At 43.8% G+C, this 19,398-nt stretch overlaps 2 protein-coding genes across 4 annotated transcripts; one reads left to right on the forward strand and one right to left on the reverse strand.

Annotated features, from left to right (window-relative positions):
- The first annotated feature begins 14 nt into the window (after positions 1-14).
- On the forward strand, positions 15-2,377 carry LOC119020041 (progonadoliberin-1). Its single transcript, XM_037099115.1, has 4 exons — positions 15-1,657; positions 1,748-1,898; positions 2,072-2,170; positions 2,301-2,377. Exons 2-4 carry the CDS (start codon positions 1,749-1,751, stop codon positions 2,340-2,342), a joined length of 291 nt encoding a protein of 96 aa, XP_036955010.1. The 5' UTR covers positions 15-1,657; position 1,748; the 3' UTR covers positions 2,343-2,377.
- Positions 2,378-9,921: 7,544 nt separating this feature from the next.
- Positions 9,922-16,447, reverse strand: npy8br (neuropeptide Y receptor Y8b). 3 transcript variants are annotated; one of them, XM_037096928.1, is made up of 3 exons: positions 16,147-16,447; positions 15,753-15,901; positions 9,922-12,172 (listed from the first exon to the last, which is right to left on the reverse strand). In XM_037096928.1, exon 3 carries the CDS (start codon positions 12,023-12,025, stop codon positions 10,937-10,939), a length of 1,089 nt encoding a protein of 362 aa, XP_036952823.1. In that variant the 5' UTR covers positions 12,026-12,172; positions 15,753-15,901; positions 16,147-16,447; the 3' UTR covers positions 9,922-10,936. The 3 variants fall into 3 exon arrangements, with proteins under 3 accessions (XP_036952823.1, XP_036952825.1, XP_036952824.1); XM_037096930.1 differs by lacking the exon at positions 16,147-16,447 and adding an exon at positions 16,004-16,119; XM_037096929.1 differs by lacking the exon at positions 16,147-16,447 and adding an exon at positions 15,995-16,111.
- Positions 16,448-19,398: the final 2,951 nt, after the last annotated feature.

Here is a 19,398-nt window from a genome sequence, read left to right on the forward strand (position 1 = left end):
CCACTTTCACGTGTCATTCACGTGGGTTTGCCTGGAAAATACTTTCATGTATCTAAGTATATCACTTAATCATGCTTTGAACTTGTATGCACAATTTATATGTTATCCTGTAAACATGTTGTACCTTTTCACCAAAAAAAAAAAAACTTGTTTGGTGCTTGTGATCTTCTGTAAATCAAATCCGGTTGTTTCCAAAACTACCAAAAGAGTTCCTTGTTAGAGTAGGCCGGTGTCGTCAGCTGTCACCTCTTCTGTCTTTTGCATGTGTGAAGAGTTTCCTCGTCTTCGAACGGTGAAGTTTCTCTAGCTGTAGCTCAAAGCTGCTCTGATGCAATACTATTCAATAGTAGGTACCCAGCCTGTGAGAGTGAATGATGAAGGCAATCATGTTGCGTGTTTTTCCCCCTCGAGGGTGAAAATCAGCAGAAGAGCTCTGGTTATTTATTTTGATACATCTCGCTGAATGCAATATGGCGCAAACGTTGGTTTGTGTCTGAGACGGGGAGTCGTGTCGGTCTCCCTCTCTGTGATTATTGCACTCGACCGTGGAAATTTATTTCCATAAATGACTGTTATAAATAAACTGCTATGAAGAAGAAGAAGAAAAGGTCGTTGTTGTCTTTATTTTTGAATTACAGTACACACAAAATACAACCACCTGGTTAGAAAAAGAACCTGGTTCAGCTTTAAATACTTGTTCTGGTCACCACGATCACAGAACAAGATGGTTCGGCTTAATGTGGAAAATAACTAAATACTAAATCCTTTAAATTGATGCTCCTCACATGTGCAGAACCTGCCTGAGAAACATCATGTTTTAAAGTTTTCTTCAGTGTCACAGTGATCCAGTGACAGTTCTAACTGTTCTAACAGTTCACTGCTAACAGGAAGTGCTAACAGCTAATTCGGCAAAGTTTAAATGTAGTTTCAGAGAATTTTATTACATTTTTTTGGTTGTTCTTCCCTTTTTAAACAAGTCTGCAGCTGATTCAGTTGTTCAGCAGAACGCTGCACCTCTGTTTGACTGTGAAGCTCCAGAAATGTTCTGTGGACGACAACTTTATATCATCAGGAGGAGGAGAGGAGGACTAGATTTTCATTTTGGGGTGATATATTTCAAGTAAATATCATTATTTCTAAAATTGTCAGTGTTTTTTACCATATTTTCAACTCATTTGATGGGTATCTACATGACAGTAAAGGCAGAGTTAGGGTTATATAAAATGATATAACATGGACAGAATTGAATTAAAAAAGTCCCAAAGAAGATCAGAAAAACTCAAAATATGGTAATAATCACTAGTTTGGGTTAACTGTCCTGCTGATCAGTTGTTCTGTGCTGCTTTTGTTACATCTTGAATATGAAAAGGGGTAAAAGGTTGAGAACAGCGACAGAGTCCGTCCACTCTTCTGTCTGACTGGCGGCTTCATAAACTCAAAATACCTTGTTAAAGGAAACAAAACTCCAGGTGTGATCTCTACTCAGCCCTGCAGGTCGCCAGTAAGTGTTTCTTTAATCCCACTTTGTGACCCCCTGTGGTGAAGGAGAGTCGGGACAGAGAGGAGAATCGGCTCAGGCTTATAAAAACCCTGGAAAACCAGCAAGCAGCAGGATTCACAGAGGGACCGCAGGCGAGAAAACACCTGAAACAAACAGGTAAGCTCTTGTTTTAAGTGTGTGAATTGTGAGCCATGACAGTGAAATGTAAAGTAACATTGTTCTAACGTGAAGCTCTCGTTCCCTCAGAATGGCTCCACAGACCTCAAACCTCTGGATGCTGCTGCTGCTGGTGGTGATGATGATGATGATGTCACGGGGCTGCTGTCAGCACTGGTCCTATGGACTGAGTCCAGGAGGGAAGAGAGACCTGGGCAGCCTGTCGGACACGCTGGGCAACGTGAGCATTCTTTTAATTATAAAGCTCAAAAATCACATTTCATCAGTGGAACTGAAAAAGACGCGGGTGCACGAGCATGCTAACACTGTTAGCTCAGCAGCTACAGTGAAGATTTCAGCTTTAAAAAGTGTTTTTTCACACAGATTCACTGAGATGTTTTGTTCCTTCCGCAGATTATCGAGCGTTTTCCTCACGTCGACTCTCCCTGCAGCGTCCTGGGCTGCGCTGAGGAGCCACATTTCCCCAAAATGTACAGAATGAAAGGATTCATTGTAAGTTTCTTTGCTTGTTATGTTTCCATTGATGCATCAGTCCAGTTCATCAGGGTTTTTATTTTTATCTTTAACCTGAAAGTTCTTGTAGAGTTTTAAATTCGAGGTTGAAACTCTTCTTCTCTTTCAGGGCAGCGACCGGGACAACGGACACAGAACGTACAAGAAATGATGATTATCTGATTCTACAATAAATGATTATATTAGCATAATGCACGTTTTGTGGTTTACTGTGTGAGACTTTTTTACTAAATGTTTTTTTTGTTAAAGGTTTAATATCTGGGAGGATTTGAACTCTTAATGGGAGACAGTAGAAATGTTTCCACAGAGCAGGAAAATAAACGTGTCGCCTCTAAAGATCCTTTTCTCTGTCAGTGGTGGAGAAATTAAAATAGTTTAATGTGAGAATGAGAATTAAGGATATTTAAAAGCCACATGTACGACAATGTAGTGAGCAGGGAGTGTATAATAGTGCATTTGAACGTGTAATAATTAGAATTTTATATAATTTAGAGACTAAAACATGATCAGCTTTAAGTTTAAACACTTTGCTGATGGACCTCTGCCACTGTTGTGTTGCTGACACATGATCACTAACAGGCACACAATCAAAAATATACATATTTTTAGTCCTTTTTGCAGTTTAACATCAAGCAGAAAGAAGCTCGTTCACGTTCTTTAATCAAAAGTCGGCTGCTTTAACAATCGATTATCCATTAATCCTTCATTTTTCTTTAGAAAAAGATCTGTGCTTTGTAAAATCACAGTCGGCCACATGAGGAACTAAAAGATAAAAAACAGATAAAGTCAACTTAAAGTTATTAAATGTTAAATTAAATAACACAAAATAATGAATGATTTTAACGATGGAGCGTCTGTCTGTTGCTGTTCAACAACTGAATGGCTGAAATGTCACAATATCACTTCATGTAAAACGTATTTTTTGTAATTTTTTAGATGACAAAATACTTTTGTGTTTTGTTTGGATATATTTTGTAAAATACATTTTTACTGTATCTGTGCTTCTGATCGTCGATTAACACATTTATAATCGGTTAAATTCTTAACAGCTGAAATACTTATTTAAGTTACTCCAGTAAAAGTAACTGAAGTTACAGAAGTAACAAAGTTATTTTAACCCGACGATTTCTTGAATGTGAAATTTTAGATTTTATGTGATTATTATTATTATTATTATTATTTGTTCTGTGTTTCTGTGTCTGCAGTTCAGAGAAAGACCAGATGCATGATGGTCTTAAACGCAACTTGACAATACAGATGATGATGATGATGATGATGATTAATCAATTACATTATTGATTATTGAGCGTTAATGTGCCTTTGAGTAAAAGTTCTATTTACTGGAAATCCACTATGATGAGAAGTTGAGATGCAGCAGCCGGCTGTTGGCAGCAGAACTTTTCTCACAGCCGACCCGTTGTGACTTGTCAGAGCAGGAAATGCTCGGCTGAGACAAATCCAGTTAATGACGGTTCTGTTCGTGTGCCAGTGAGCAGCAGAACGGGCTCAGCTGAATCCAACGCCCCTCGTTATTTTCATGTCGTTTTCCTGCTATGACAGGTCGAAAAGGTCGACTTCAAATATAAAATCAGACTTAATCTGAGATCTTAAATGAGTTTAAGAACTTTGTGTCTCTTTGGGATTAAATGTACATGTTTTCTTTTAGTAGAAGCTGAAAAACATTTGGGTCGTTTTCACCCGGACGGCTCTGATGAGGTGCTCGGTGTTTCTCCACCAGGTGGCCTCAGAACTTTCTTCTCCTCCACCTGCTGCCTGCCTGCCTCCATCAGCCACAACCATCCGTATTTTTAGACTCTGGATAATCTCTGCTGCTCAGATTTTAACAGTAGATTTTCTGTAAGAAAAAAAAAAAGAAGTCCGGATCAGATCCCGTAAATGATTGAGTGTGATTTAGTGTTCTTTATTGTGTTTGTCCAGAACACGAGAACACGTGTCTGAAGCCAATTGTATTCTAATATCTCACCGCTTGCTTGACTTGCTGCCCTCCACAATCTGCCACGGATTATAAAAGGTCTTAATCATGGACGGATAAGCAACATGAACATTATTTGAGCAGGTGTGTGTGTGTGTGTGTGTGTGTGTGTGTGTGTGTGTGTGTGTGTGTGTGTTTGCTGACAGCGTATGGAATTTAAACAGCCTGAATAACAAATCGAAGTTAATTCATCACAGACATCTGACAGCCTGTAATATCCTGCTGACAGCCGTGTGTGTGTGTGTGTGTGTGTGTGTGTGTGTGTGGCTCTTATCTCCAGTGGAAAGTGTGTTTTTGCTGTTACTCAGCAAACACACGGGTCACAGAATCACTTCCGTCGGGTTTCATCTCGTCGACAAGATTGTGGCGACTTGTGTTGAACATCCAGCCGACACCATATGGGTCAAGTATTGTCCTTTATTGGAAGTGATTGATAAGAGGATGGATGTACCGAAAGGGAGCCAGCACAGCAGGAAATAAAATATTTACTCGAGATCAATAACGTGTGAACAATAACGCCCCGTGCTCTTCTACCCTCCATGTCTAAACCGAAGACGTCATCTCTCAGGCATTCGAAGCAGCTCCGACTTAAAGACGAGGAGAGCGGAGCAGCACCGTCATCAAGAAAAGACCCGACACAGATCCTGCTGAGCCGGTCCTCCCACAGCTGCAGGTCCACAGGTTCCTTCTAATTAGTCTCTCTGAGACCGGCCTGAAACTGACTCAACTAATAAAAGTGAACCGGGGGTCTGATGGAGGCCACTGATGGCGCTGGCTGCCATGCAAGGTGCCGACCAGCACATCAGGAGCAGTTCGGGGTTCAGTATCTCGCCCGAGGACACTTCCACACGTGGACCAGGGGAATCAAACCAGCGGCCTTCTGATAACAAGACGCTAGCTCTATCCCAGAGACTCAGGGGTACTTTACATGCTGGTCGAGAGTTGGACAAGTCGATTGTGCAGCTTCGTTAGTGTCATTCTGTCCAAAGGGTTTGCAAGTATTTAATAAAGGTGTTGCACACTGATTCCATTTGCATTTTACTTGTTTGACCTCAGGACGTTTCAGCCCACAGACTTTCCTCAAGACCTGAACCAGTGATCTCTTATCGAAGCTAAGCTAGGCTAACCGTTTGCCCTCATCTTTACATTAAGTGAAGCTAAACGGCTGCAGGCTGGAGCTGCTGTATTCATCTACTCATCTGATTTTCAACAAGAAAATGAAAACCCAAAAAAAAAAAAAATCTGAAAATGTCAAGATCACTTCCTTAGCTGGTTAGCTTAGCATTCAGACTGGAAACAGACAATAAAAGCTACCTGGCTTCATCCAAAAGTAACAGAAACCCACTGAACAGCCTCGTTAAAGCTAAGACAGCATTCACACTGGTACCATTTTAAGTGGGCTGACCTGAACTTTGACCTATGGCGCTTGCAGGCTCTTCTCTGGAGTCGGGTCAGTCATGAGTTTGTGGGGTTAACCCATGAAAATCAACAACAAGCATGTCTCAGAGGTGCCAGTGTGAAGCCGGGCTGAACCAGACAGAGTAATCACACAACAGCAGTGTATGACAACATTAGCCTTTTACCCAGAGCTAACAGAAATACAGCGTGGATCGTTTAGTCTCGGGCTTTGGTCAACAACCCGTGAGTGATCCCGGTCGTCCCAGGATCGACTCTCAGCCTCGAGCGAAGGATAGCTCAGAATATACGCAGCGTGATAAAAGAGCTGACTAATGACGGGGCTTTAGATTTTGTTACGTTCAGACAGCCGCCTCAAACTGTTGACTGTGTTTACACCAAACATTTTACTTATCGAGCCGCCAAAATATAAAGAAAGACATTGTTCGTATAATAATGCACTGAAAAATCAGCCGTCTGTGGAAACACGTCTGCTGCACAGACATCAGAGTGAGACACATCTACAAAGCCTACAAGCTTGTATATGTTTTGTCCTTGTAAGTCATCACAGTGGATCAGCGTGCATGTAAAATGGAGCTCGTTATCAATTAGTTTCCCTCCTAAAAGTCCCAGACAAACCAGGAGGGAAAGTCCCGTACGTGTCACCAGGCGTCCCCCCAGCAATAAATATCACATCTCACTTTCTTTGTTGTCTTTTCTTTCTCATGCAGAGTGAACCATCTGACTGCATCAAACCACGGCGGCATCTCCGCTGTCAGTGTTTAATAAAGTGCCTCTAATAGCTCGGTGCCACGTGTCGGCTCGAAGGAGACCCACTGAAACCCCCGAGGAAACTGTAACCAGGCAACTAAAGCCGGCCGAGGCCTATTTCTTTTTTTTTTTCCTCTTGACCGAAGGAAATGGAAGGTCAGACGCTGAGGCCGCCTCCTAAATTGCCAGGGCGAGATTAAAGACATGAAAGCGTTTCTGTCTCTCTTATCCATCCATCCATCTATTTGTCTCTGTCTGTCTGTCTGAATCTTATTTTCTGATCACATGTCAAGACTGCACATGCACACGACACAAAACCAATCCCCAGGAAAAAGCTGTCACCAATCAAGCGGCTGCGATTCCCGCCTGTCAAGTCTGCTTCTGTTATGCAAGACAAAACAGTGTGTGTGTGTGTGTGTGTGTGTGTGTGTGTGTGTGTGTGTGTGTGTGTGTGTGTGTGTGCATGTGTGTGTGTTATGGATTCTTACAGGAAAAGTAGGCCCAGATATATCTTCCAGTATTCGATGGATGTTTCTCGTCTTAATTCAAAAATATCAGAGAGCTCCGCCGGACTGTTTCTGTGTTTTTGTGTTTCTTTCTTGCTGTTCTGCAGATAAAGCCGTGACACGCTCCCTGAAACAAACCCTCCCTCGCACGTCAGATGATTCAGGAAGCGGCCGATCCGAGGCGGAACCATTAGGGCAATTCAATAGAAAGATAAGAAAACGAGGAATTATTGACGGAGCTCATCTCGTGTTTGACCCTGACATGAGCTACCTGTCGGTTTGGATGCGTCCTGCAGATGTTAGCATGTATAATAACACGGTGATTAGGATTCCAGAGGCAGCGGGCCGACTCCCTCTGACCTTTTCATCTGCCAAAACATAGATTAGTGCCTGTTCACGAGGGAGCAAAGGGGGCACGATGCCCTTTGTCTGACATCGCCGAGTACAAGATTTGCAACTAAAACATGATCGTGCAGCGAGTCTTTATGTTAACATCTTATATAACTGCAGCAGGAGGGAGCAAGAGAAAGCAGCAGCTCAGATCTGGAATAGGTTTTGCTGCATCACATCTGATTGCCTCAGACACAGAGGACATTACAGGCCGACTCTTGTAACTCCCGTGGACGGGTCAGACACAGATCAGAACCATTTCAAACCCAGTCTCCAGAATAAACGCTGGGCCAGTGTTCCCCTCCGGAAACCATCTATGAACCATGAACTTTCTCCTCCTCGCAGCTTCAGAACAGCTTTGTTACTTTAGTTCAATGAATCTGAGCTGAATTCTGGATTCTTGTTATTTCCCAACATCAGCAGACTGATGTGGACCAATCAGACGCAGCGAGACGAGACGAAGACGTAAAAGCCGTAAGAAGCCGTAAACAGACAGAGAGGGAGGCTGGAATGTGGAGAAAAGGCGTGTTAGTGTCTCGTATCTGCAGAGAGTTTCTGATTTTCTCTCTTTGTTGCTGCTCGGGACGCTTTACCAACCCAACATGTGTCTATTTGACGTCCTGGGAATGAGACTCAACAATCAACTGTCTTTGTGGTGCGTTCAGGAACAGCTGGGACAAATCCTACTGATTCTACCTTTAACTTTAATAGTCTGTGAATTCTATTAATATGACGTGAGCTTCAGTTAGCTTTGACTTTGAGACTTTTTACTCTGATACTCTGAGTCCATGTCAGAGCCTGAACTCTGTTACTGTACTGGAGGAAACAAGCTGGATCAGAACTTCTACTGTCACCACAGTCTGTTTTTAAACAAGTCTGCAGCTACTTCAGTTGCTCAGCAAGATTCTGCAGCAATGTTTTACTGCAAAGCTCCAGAAATGTGTTGTGGACTACGAAACGTGTCATTACTAACACTAGAAAACAAAATCAAAATCAAACTTGTTGTGACTTTGAACCTGTCGAACTGTTTTGTCTTTAATGGGATGTGAATGCCCTTTTTCTGGCGGCAGGATCAAGGCAGGAAAAAAAAAAGCCTTCAAACGCTCAGAACGACAGCTTGGGAAACATCCCGGCCAACTATGCAGTTCACGTTGTTCCTGTGATTGCTGTGGTTATATGTGAATCTCTCTAAATTAAAATGCAGAGAGCCGAGATGCTAATCTTTCTGGAACTGCTCCACTGACAAAGCAGAGTCTGGCCCCCGTGTGCTCATTAAGTTTGTCTCCGGCTGAGCTTCGTTTCGTAGTGCAGTAAAGTGCCCGCAGCCCCCCGAACAGCTACTCGGCTAACAACGTAACACGGCATCATTTTAAGTTCCCCTCTCATTGTCGAGAATAGTCGCTGGAGTACGTCAGCACCTCCGGCATCTCGGGTGCTTTATTTCTCTCCAAAAATGAACACTGCAGCTTCATTCAGTGGCGTTTCAGAAAGGTTAGAAGGAGGGAGAAGAGGAGGAGGCAGTCTGAGGAGGTCGGCTCAGGACAAAAACAGTAGAAGCACACAGTCAATTATGTCGCCGAGGACCCCTGAGAGCTGTCTGAAGGGCTCGACAACAGCTTGAGATGCTGCGAGAGTCGAAAAAACAGATTCGACTTCCTTCCTTTGAGGTGTGTGAAAACATCCGACACCTGACCTCCTGACATCATCCTCCCCTGACAGGAACCATCTTTAACCTCCTCACTGATGAGGGACGCCGTTTAACATCCATGCCGACGAACGCGACGCTGATTTATTCAAACGCTACAAGGCGCATCTGAGATGTGCTGTGATCTCAGACTTTCCCCCCTGAATAATGCACACGGAGGCGGCGCACCGAGTTTGACCTCAGACAGAATTTTTTAAACGTCGTCTGTTCTGCAGAAGCTTCTTTTTTTTCCACGTAGTAGAACAAGAGACTGACAAGAGTGTCGACTGACTCATGTGTTGACACTTCATCTGTGGGGAATCAGGATCCCACACGGTTTGGAGACGCTGCAGTCTGGTCTCTCTCTTTCGTTTTGTCTGGAAAAGGTAACATATGTTCACGGATCAACGAATCAGGCTTCCTGAGCAACAAATGTGCAGTTATTTATCCGCTGATCCACGTCACTGATCGCCCGGCTAAAGCAACGGATGCCTGAAGAAGTTTCTGGAGCGTCTTTACAGATCAATTTGGGATCCAGAGACTTCAGAATTCATTCATCACACATTCATCTAAACATTGTTTTGGCACTTTTAAGATACATGACTTTCACTTGTAACAGAGTGTTTCTACTGGGAAAGGTTTGATGTTGCGATATTCACGATAACTCCGACACACGATGATGTCGCGTTTGATTGCAAGCGTTTCTGTCTTCAAGTTTCAATAGATATTACGCTATTATCATCTGAATGATCCAGCAGAGATGTTCGGCCTCGTGCATCTTTTGTTTTACGAGTTCACCTGTTAAAATTTCACAATAAAAGAGACAACACACACAGAAAACACAGCTGAGGACAGACTTGATTGCTGGAGTGGCGCTAGAATCGTTAAAAGCCGAGAGCGACGTGGATGAAACGACCTGCAAAGATGACAGTGAGATACAAATTCTTGACATGAGGTAAAATAGAACAAAACAACAGTGAGAATCTCAACATTAAAGATAATAGTAAATATTTTAATTCAGTTGAATACCACAAGAGAAGTGACCGACAACAGGAGATATCTGCTACGCTACACGGTGCTCGTCGTTCCCGTACACACGCTCATAAACTAATAACTGAGTCACAGGTTTTACAGGCCAGACATGTAGTAAGTAATGTTATATACAGCAGCTGTGAGACCTTTACTGCCACTTTGTTTTATGGCACTTGATATATGGTTATTGTATGGCACATTGAATGAGAAGAAATTCACCCCACACGCACTATATACTGCAGCGTGGACCCTGGCAGGCGGCGTGAAATGTTTACAGCCTCTCGCCAAGGTTGTTCTGTAAAGGATCATTACATCGTTTGTGTTGGATTCAGGTAATAAGAAACACATTATGATGATGCTTCTGAGGGAACGCCTGCAGTCACAGCTGATGCACTAATGTCCTCTCCTTCAGGTTATGTATTAAACTGCTCTGCTTATAATCATTAACACGTCACAGTTCACAATCCGTTTTTTTTTTTTTTAATCATATCTAAGAAAACAATAAAACAGCAACCAGAAACCGTCCGTCCCTCATCGCTCCTCTGCTGCTGCTGCTGCTGCTTCCAAAGGTTAAAAGTATGAAAGCAAAATGTTAAACAGCTCTGAGTCGATCCCGCTGCTTCAGAGAAAACACGACAGGTTATATCAGGTAAATGCTGCCTCTTCATTCGCGACTACAGATGCAAAAAAAAAAAAAAGTGCTCATGTAAAGTGCCTTCAGTTAAACCTGTCCAACCTTTGTCCCATCATCGTGTTATCTACTTCCTCTTACATGTTGAATCGAGGGCACCGTGCCGAGCCCGTTAAGTGTCTTCGGTCGACTCCCTCCGGACTGCTATTGTGAGGTTTATAACATTGTTAACGTCAACCTTGCTTTTAGGACGCAGCCAAGCAAGAAAAGCTCCAAAGGATGACACAGTGAGGCCGGAAGAGGCCCCAGTAGGTTCTTTGTCTCTGACTGAAAAGCCTGGGATCTAAGTATTGATGCTGATGGACCCGTTGCTGAGGATCGACCCCTTGGTGACCTCGGTGCTGACGGTGGACAGCGGGACGGTCTCGTACCTCTCCGCCACCCCCCAGCAGCGACAGCGCAGCAGCGTGGACTTCAGCTGTTTCTGGAAATTGCTGTTGAGGAAGCCGTAGATGATGGGGTTGACGCAGGTGGACGCCATCGCCGTGAGGTGGCAGAATGAGAAGATGACGTCGTGGCCACAGCGCGGGATGGCCTCGTGGTTCCAGTCGAACACCGTGTTGAAGACGTTGAGAGGGAGCCAGGAGATGGCGAACACCACCACTATGGCGATCAGCATGGCGTTGATCCTCGCGGAGCCCTTGTTTTTCTTTTGCGTGGCGTTCCTGCCGCGCTCCACCATGTCCTTCCTCCTCCTGAGGCGCAGGTAGACGTGCAGGTAGCACACCATGATGAGGGCGAGAGGGAGGATGTACTGGAAGACGAGCAGGGAGGTGGTGTAAGCTCGCCGCTCTTCATTAGACGGCCAGTGCTCCATGCAGATAATATGGTCTGGGAAGGGGACGCTCAGGTTCTGGAAAGGCATGGTGAGAACGCTGTAGGACAGGAAAGGCACCGAGATGAGGCAGGCCACGATCCAGGTGACAGCCACGGCCAAGTAGGACTGAGCCACCACTGGCTTCCATCCGGTCGGGTGGACAATGAGCTGGTAGCGCTCCATGGCGATGAGGACGAGGGAGAAGATGGAGACGGTGACAGATATACACATGATGAACGGCGTGAGCTTACAGAGAGCGTCTCCGAGGATCCAGCGGTCCATCAGAGTGTAGATAATCGTGACCGGCAGGCACACGATACACATGAGGATGTCAGAGCAGGACAGGTTGACGATGAAGATGTTGGTGACGTTGTGCATCTCCTTGTGCCGCGTGATCACGAACACGAGGCAGGAGTTCCCGACGAGGCCGACCGCCATCACGGCGCTGTAGGCGATGATGAGGAAAGTGGTGCCGCTCACCGACAGCGAGCACTCCCCCGGGAAGTCCTCCTTCCACATGGCCTGGTTGTAGTTGGTGCTGACCTGCAGCTCCATGATGTTTTTTTTCCTTTTTCTCACTTCAGAGGGACTTAATGAACTAATCTGTCGGGTCACACCTGCTGTAATTACTTCATGAATAATATTTGCATTCACAGCTTTCCCTCGTCCTTAATCTTCCTCACAGCCGTCTTCATTTGCAGCCTGAAAAACAAGAAAAAGGAAAAATTAACAACCGGAGACAAACTTCCACTTCTGAAGAAAGTTTTGAACCATGGAGACATTAGGAGGTTGGTTTGAAGGCGACGTTTTGCATTTTTAACCGGACAACTTGAAAAGCTATTTGGAAATAATTATTCTAGAATGATTGGGGTGAGTGCATGTCGTCAAACAACCAAAATAGGTCGGTAACCGCGTGTTTTCGAGCGCCTCTTTGCCCCTCAGGGCAAAGTTACGAGGGGTTAGTTGTACGACCCTTAATAACCCTCGTACATCATCAGAAGTCATCAATGGCGTTTCTGTATTTAGACGCGGCCGGACAATTTCTGACACGGCTTCTTCAGCTGTGGCGATATCTTGTGATTTTGTGTGACTGTGGCGAGAACAGAGGGCGAGGGCGAAGTGGTCAAGGGGAGGAAACAAGGAGGATTGCAACTAGTGGTTCCCTGTGCATACAGAGCCAAGACCGGGTGAAGTCTCGTAGTCCACAAAACATCTCTGGAGCTTCAAAACAAAATGGAGTTGCAGTAATCTGCAAAACAACTGAGAAAAAACTGCTAAAATCGCTTCATACTGCTTGTTCTACAAAGACAAAATCTTTTCACTGTAGCTCCTAAGCTCACAGTGTTTGTGTGGTCGAGGGTGTAAAAAACATCTTGAGGCTTTAGACATCGATTACAACGTGTAGTCAAGTCTGCAGCTGCTTCAGTTGTTTAGCAAATGCTGCGACGCTGTTTTATTGCAAAGCTCCAGATCTATTTATCCATCTATCTATCCATCTATCTATCCATCCATCTATCTATCTATCTATCCATCCATCTATCCATCTATCTATCTATCTATCTATCTATCCATCTATCTATCCATCTATCTATCCATCTATCTATCTATCTATCTATCTAGCTGGCAGAATTTGCTTGCAGATAAGTCAAAAGAGTTGTGGCATGACCTGACTGAGTCAATCTGCCTCCGACACATCTTGAATGTGACTATTGCAGCTTGCGATGTCGATGCTGAAACAGTTTTCTGTTTTGGCCCTCGGTGGTTTATGGCTCAAATTGAAATGTCGCTCCACTGCAGCATAAAAATAAATGGACCCTCAGCTCGATGTAAAACAGAAGCAGAGACTGAATCTCTTCTGAATTCTCGTCACGCCTGGATGTAATTCCACAGGTGAAGTTTGTGGTCCACTTAACCTTTGCCCACCCTGACGGTGGCTTCACTGCTAGAAAAACATTTTTAGATTCATGAAGGGAATAATTAATGCCGGCGTGCAGAGATCACAAGGCTGATCCTCTGTCTCCTCGAGGACCGGCTGTAAGAATAAATGATACGCTGATGGCACATCATCAAGAGCGCGGCACAGATCCACTCTTCGTGGCATCGCCGTAATGGCATGCTGATTTGAATTTCCATCACAATAACGGCGATAATGACTGCTCCTTCAGAGACAATCATTCCCTCGCACTGTTCTTCTCTCCTTCATGACGGCGGGAACTGATTCTGTTTGTGTCCATAAAGGAGCAGACGCCTCTCGTCATCAGTAAGCAGTCACAAATAGCTCCTGGGAAACCTGAAGCGCATGTGGTCCGGACAAATTCCAACAAATTAATGGTCTGGAAAACAAAACAGAAATGCTATTTTGTTCCACTACGAGCGTATGAATAGTGCACGCGCACGTGTGTGCAGCACTGATTAACCGAGATGCTTCGGCCCGCGGCTCAATCCCAGGGAAATTAGTTTTGGAACAGTCGGCTCCGCGAACAGAATGAAATCTACGGGATTTAAAGGATTCATCTTTTTTAATTGAGGATTCCTTAACGATGATAAACGCCGACACATTAATTGCTTCGGGCTGTCTTTATTATGAGCAGAAAATCCCTGTTATGATGTCTCATCCGTGGTGATTAATAACTAAGACGGAGTATTCATAACACACGTCAACACTTGTAGCTGCAGTACAGTAACATCACTTCAGCCCCTCCGCTGCACCGAGTCGTCTCTGATCGGGATAATCAATCCTGACCGGACACATCGGTCCGACACAAGCTGCGGCCTTGATGCTGATTATTTATGGCACACTTAGAAGTGACGAATAAAACCATTTACAGAGGACATCATTAACCCTTCGATGCATGAACTGATAAACCTCTCACAGACAAACTCGCATTCAGGGTCGATACTAATTCTGATTATTAGAAATTAAGCGGACTGAAAATCCATATTTGGGACCGAGATACATTTACAGTAAAATTCAAACTCTTTGTGTCAAAATTTTTAACAACCAGTGATGAAATAAATCAGAACAATTCACTGACGTACTGTTCTTAACCCGAGGACTTCCTGTGCTTCCTCTCTACTCCACTAGTTACTATGCAGATGCAGATTACTCCGCGTTGATAGGATGCTGACTGTGACGTGTTAACGATCAGATAGCGTTGTGGGCGGGACATTTTTATATCTGCGATTTGATTAACTGATGGTCCAAATACAAGAACTTTGTTTTTGTCCTGAACTCGACGCAGACGCATGAAGATGCTTCAGTTCATTCGTTTATTATCCTGAAAAATTCTCAATGAGGTTTAATGTTTCCTGTCAAACTGTAAAATTTCCTTCCTCCGTCACGTATGTATCTTTCCTCAAAGGTGTTTAATGAACACATCTGAGGCAGTGTTTCCCACACATACACTTCACCTGGGCTGGCCCATTCCTGCATTTTATTGGCTGTTTTTATTGTTTTATTGCGACCGCAATAACAAAACATCCCGTCTGCTGTCAGTCAGCGAGCTCTGCAGACAGACGGAGACGCTCTGCGGTGTTACATCCCTCCTGGAAACACACCGACTGCGACGCGACTGCTCTCTCTACAAACTGTTAAGTGCACCTTGTTGATCGGCTACATAATTAACAAGAAGTTTCCTCCACACACAACAGAATTATGGGTGCTAAGTGGACCCATATTTAGATGTCTGTTTAATCAAACTGCTCAAATGTTAATTATTTTGTAATTTTCAGATGAAATAAAACACAATATGGCAGATCTAATATGAGCTTTAGTAGCGTAACATCCGCTGGACGTGTTTTCAGTGACACACAGCCGATACTGAAGCAAAAACAAAACAATTGATTCATCAGCCAAATCAAATATGTCTATAATCACATATTCTGCAAAACTGTAAACTTAACTAAATAATCCCAGGCTTCTGTTTTCTGCTTTTTAATCGCTAAAAAAAGATCTGACTGGTTTATAACAGGCATAGTATGCGCTGATATCAATAAATCTGTGATGTGCTGATATCAGCCGACTGATTTATCGGTCGAGCTCTAATTGGAACGCTGTGCTTCACCTTAAATGGTGATAAATCTTGCCAGCTGTGCATGACAGTGTTAATATCTGAGAGGAGCCTTAACAATGTCCTGCAGGAATTACATTAAAAAAAAAACACTATAAGAGAAAAACCAGACAAAGATGTGACAGCTCGTCTCACTTCAGTCACTGACACACTTCAACACAAGTCCACATCCACTCATGCACAATGAGGGGATGGAAAGTGTGTGTCCTCACCTCGGTCTCTGCAGCTGCTGTGTGTCTGTCGGACCTCCTCAGCTCCGGACAGGTGGAGCAGATCCTCCGTCCTCCGGTGCAGCAGCGTGTTGTGAGCTCACTGCTCACACTGCTCCGGACGTTCCTCCACCGCCGCGCAGCACTTTCACCTGCAGACACAAGTCAGAAGACCCGACTGTGACTTCCTCCACCACGGCAGCACTTCAAAACACTGACGAGTGAGATCAGGTCATCAAACTCACTGTCCGCACCTGGAGGAGCTTCAGACACTCACACAGGAACAAAATTAAAAAATAAAATAAAAAAAATCGACTTCTCACTTTCAGGAAATCCTCAAAAAAAGAGTTAAGAGCTGTTACATGAAATGTTATAATTCAACCAGCTGTTTTCTCACCGAGATGCTGCCTGCTGCTGGAGTCCGCGCTGCTCCTCATCAGGTGAGACACAGAGTTTTAGGAGCAGGAGGAGGTGGAGGAGGAGGAAGAGGAGGAGGAGGAGGTGGAGGAGGAGGAGGAGGAGGAAGAGGAGGAGGAGGAGGTGGAGGAGGAGGAGGAGGAGGAAGAGGAGGTGGAGGAGGAGGTGGAGGAGGAGGTGGAGGAGGAGGAGGTGGGAGGTGTCCTGCCAGGAGCGCTGACAGCAGCTGAGATATCTCTTAAAGCGACCTTCTGCCTCGGACTCGGGCTGGGATGTGACTGGGAACACGTTACATAATAAAATTCTCCCTCGCCTCGCATGCACGAGTGCACGCGCGCGCGCCTGCTTGAGTGTGTGCGCGCGCAGGCAACGCGTTTCCCCCACAGGAGTTATTTGAATTTTTCTTCTTTGTACACGTGCTGCTTCACCCCACACACACACACACACACACACACACACACACACCACCAGCACCAGATGTGTTCTGACATGACGAGGCTTCACATAATGAAATCTTACAGAAATGTAATATTAGCATGTGATATTATTCTAGTGACATGTTTAAAAATGTACACAGGTTGTATTGAATTATTATATTATATTATATTATATTATATTATATTATATTATATTATATTATATTATATTATATTATATTATATATGCACGTGTTTAAATCAAGCTGCTGTGTAATGTGCAGGTGGTTGAGGCACTCACAGCTTGTACTTAAAGGGTAACTACACCAATTTTCCACATTACAGGTCTCCATAATTATTATTATGGATGATTAGATTTCATCATGTGTAAAGTACATGTTACATACATTTAGTTGTACATATATTCAACAGGTATTGCGATGTAATTCTCGATTATTACGGATGGTTACATTTTACACATTTTATCACTATGTATTTTTACTGTGATTGAAAAACTAGTAAAACCATGATAGTGTGGCAGCTAACATGATTTATTACATGTAGAGAAGAAGCATGGTGGGCCAGACCTTTACAAAATAATTGCTATTTTGATTTTTTGCAACTAATTGCGGAGCCCTACAGCAGATGTGGAAACAGTTGTGTGAAACCTTCTGTGGCTCCAGAGGAAGCTGCATGTAATCTGATAAACTGTAACGTTACTTTTCAAAGTAATTACGCCACAAGATTACTGCCATTAAAAAGTAAATTGTTACTGCGTTATCTTACTGGGAAAAGTAAAGCGTTAGAATGACAAAAGATTATGGTAAAACTCTGCAGACACAATATGACATTTACAGCTCTTTATTTTATCATAACAATCTGACAGTGAGCTGTGCAGAGGCAGACACTTCCAACACAACAAGCACTTATCCTCCAGGCACAACTTGTGCTTCACCGTGATGTTGTTTTTGACCTTTTCAGCCCCAAATTCAAAATAATGGGAATATTTCCACCTCGCTACATTGAATTAACTCGATATGCATGAGCACTGACACACCTGTAGCCATACAAAACAATTTCAGTTTATGATGTGCATTAAAACCACTTGTACCAACTAAAGATACAAAACAATGTGTTTTTAAGTTTTAAAGATTGGTTTCGCCCCCTCCGTTTGCCTCAAAGTGGTTCGTTCCGCTGCCTACCAACCTGCACCTCCACACATTGGCGCAGGTACTTGTGTCTGTGGAGACGTCTCTGGGAGTGTGTTGGTGGTGGAGGCTGACCTGTTACTTTGCAGAAGTTAACTTGAAAGAGAAGCTGAAACTCAACCAGCAGAATAAATTTTGGCACGTTTCTCCATGTTAGAGTTTTGGCAAAAAAACAAAAAACAAAAACCTGTTTTAGCCCCAAAAACTTGGCACTAGTTGTCCTGAATGCACCTTAGAAATATCCAGCGGTGTCACCTTTACAAATGTTGGAACACCCAACATACAGAGTGGGTGATATACAACCGGGTCATTGTTCTGCAGTGTCCTGGTTGACTTCAATGTCTAGACAGGATGGCGCCAGGATCCAGACCCAGGCTGTGGTCCCTCAAATCACCCACTGACTGTTGTCCCTCTTCAAATATAAAGACATGGCTGGTATTTTTATTCACTCATAGCAACTAAATCGAACAAAACACATTTAAAGTATAACCAGGCTGCATTTGGTTCGGTCCATTTCCTCACGGTTGAATCTTGAGCATCAACACAGCCACAGTATTGATACTTATGCAGCTGAATCTATTAACATGCTGGTGCAACTCTGAAGTTATTAAATAGTAGAAACCAGTGTTTCTTTTATAACAGTACATTTGGCAGCAGGAATTGTTTTATTATCCCCCTCAACACTGAAATTAAATATCTGCCCTTTCCCACGAGGCCGACCAACCGGCTCTGATGCAGCATAAAACCTGCAAATAACTTGTTATGGAAATTAGCAAATAAACAATTTTTGCCTCCAAAATTTAGTGGAGAGGAAGAGAAAATGTGTGTTAAAATTGTGCTTTAAGTGCCGCTTAAGTAAATGTACTTAATTACTTTCCTCCCCTGAGGATAAACAGAAACAACGCTGTGCAGAGAACTTCACATATAACAGATTTTGTTATATTCTCGCATCCTGTGAAAGTCTGTGGGCGCACAGCTCATAGTGTGTGTTGACGAAGACAAACACAGACTGTCAGCAACAGAGGACATAAATCATCTTGTGCTCCGTTCATTAATTATATTTTGTCACCCAAAAACACTCCGATGCATAAATCTGAACAAAAAAAAAAAATCCAAAATCGTTTGCTGCTGCCTGAGCTCAATAATAAATATTGATGGATACGAGCGAGCACGCTGACTTCTCTCTCTGCTGTAAAGATCGATACCTTGTCGCTGAGTATTAATGGATCACAGCGATCAGTAACCAAAAACTACACATGTGCCACGTTCTCCGGAGGTGCAGCGTGTTCCTTTCTGCATAATGTTCGTATGGTTCATACGAGCTACAACATCACGATAAACCTCGTCCCGATCACTCCGCAGTTCACACCTCAGACTATTTTAAACCCCGTTTTTGCACCTCTCATGCTCGAGCACCAGATTGTTAGCTGCTTCTTCACACTGTCCCCCACACACTCCTGTTTCGAGTGGAGGCTGCATGAGAGAACAGTAATAGCTGTTTGTCTGAGAGGCAGAGCGGCGCGATGACTTGCCACCAACAACAACGGCTCTGTGGGTGTTTTCGTTGAGACAGGGTGTCAAGTCACTCAAGACACTCTCTGTACATAT

The sequence above is a fragment of the Acanthopagrus latus genome, chromosome 5, assembly GCF_904848185.1.
Source record: "Acanthopagrus latus isolate v.2019 chromosome 5, fAcaLat1.1, whole genome shotgun sequence".
Taxonomy (NCBI): domain Eukaryota; kingdom Metazoa; phylum Chordata; class Actinopteri; order Spariformes; family Sparidae; genus Acanthopagrus; species Acanthopagrus latus.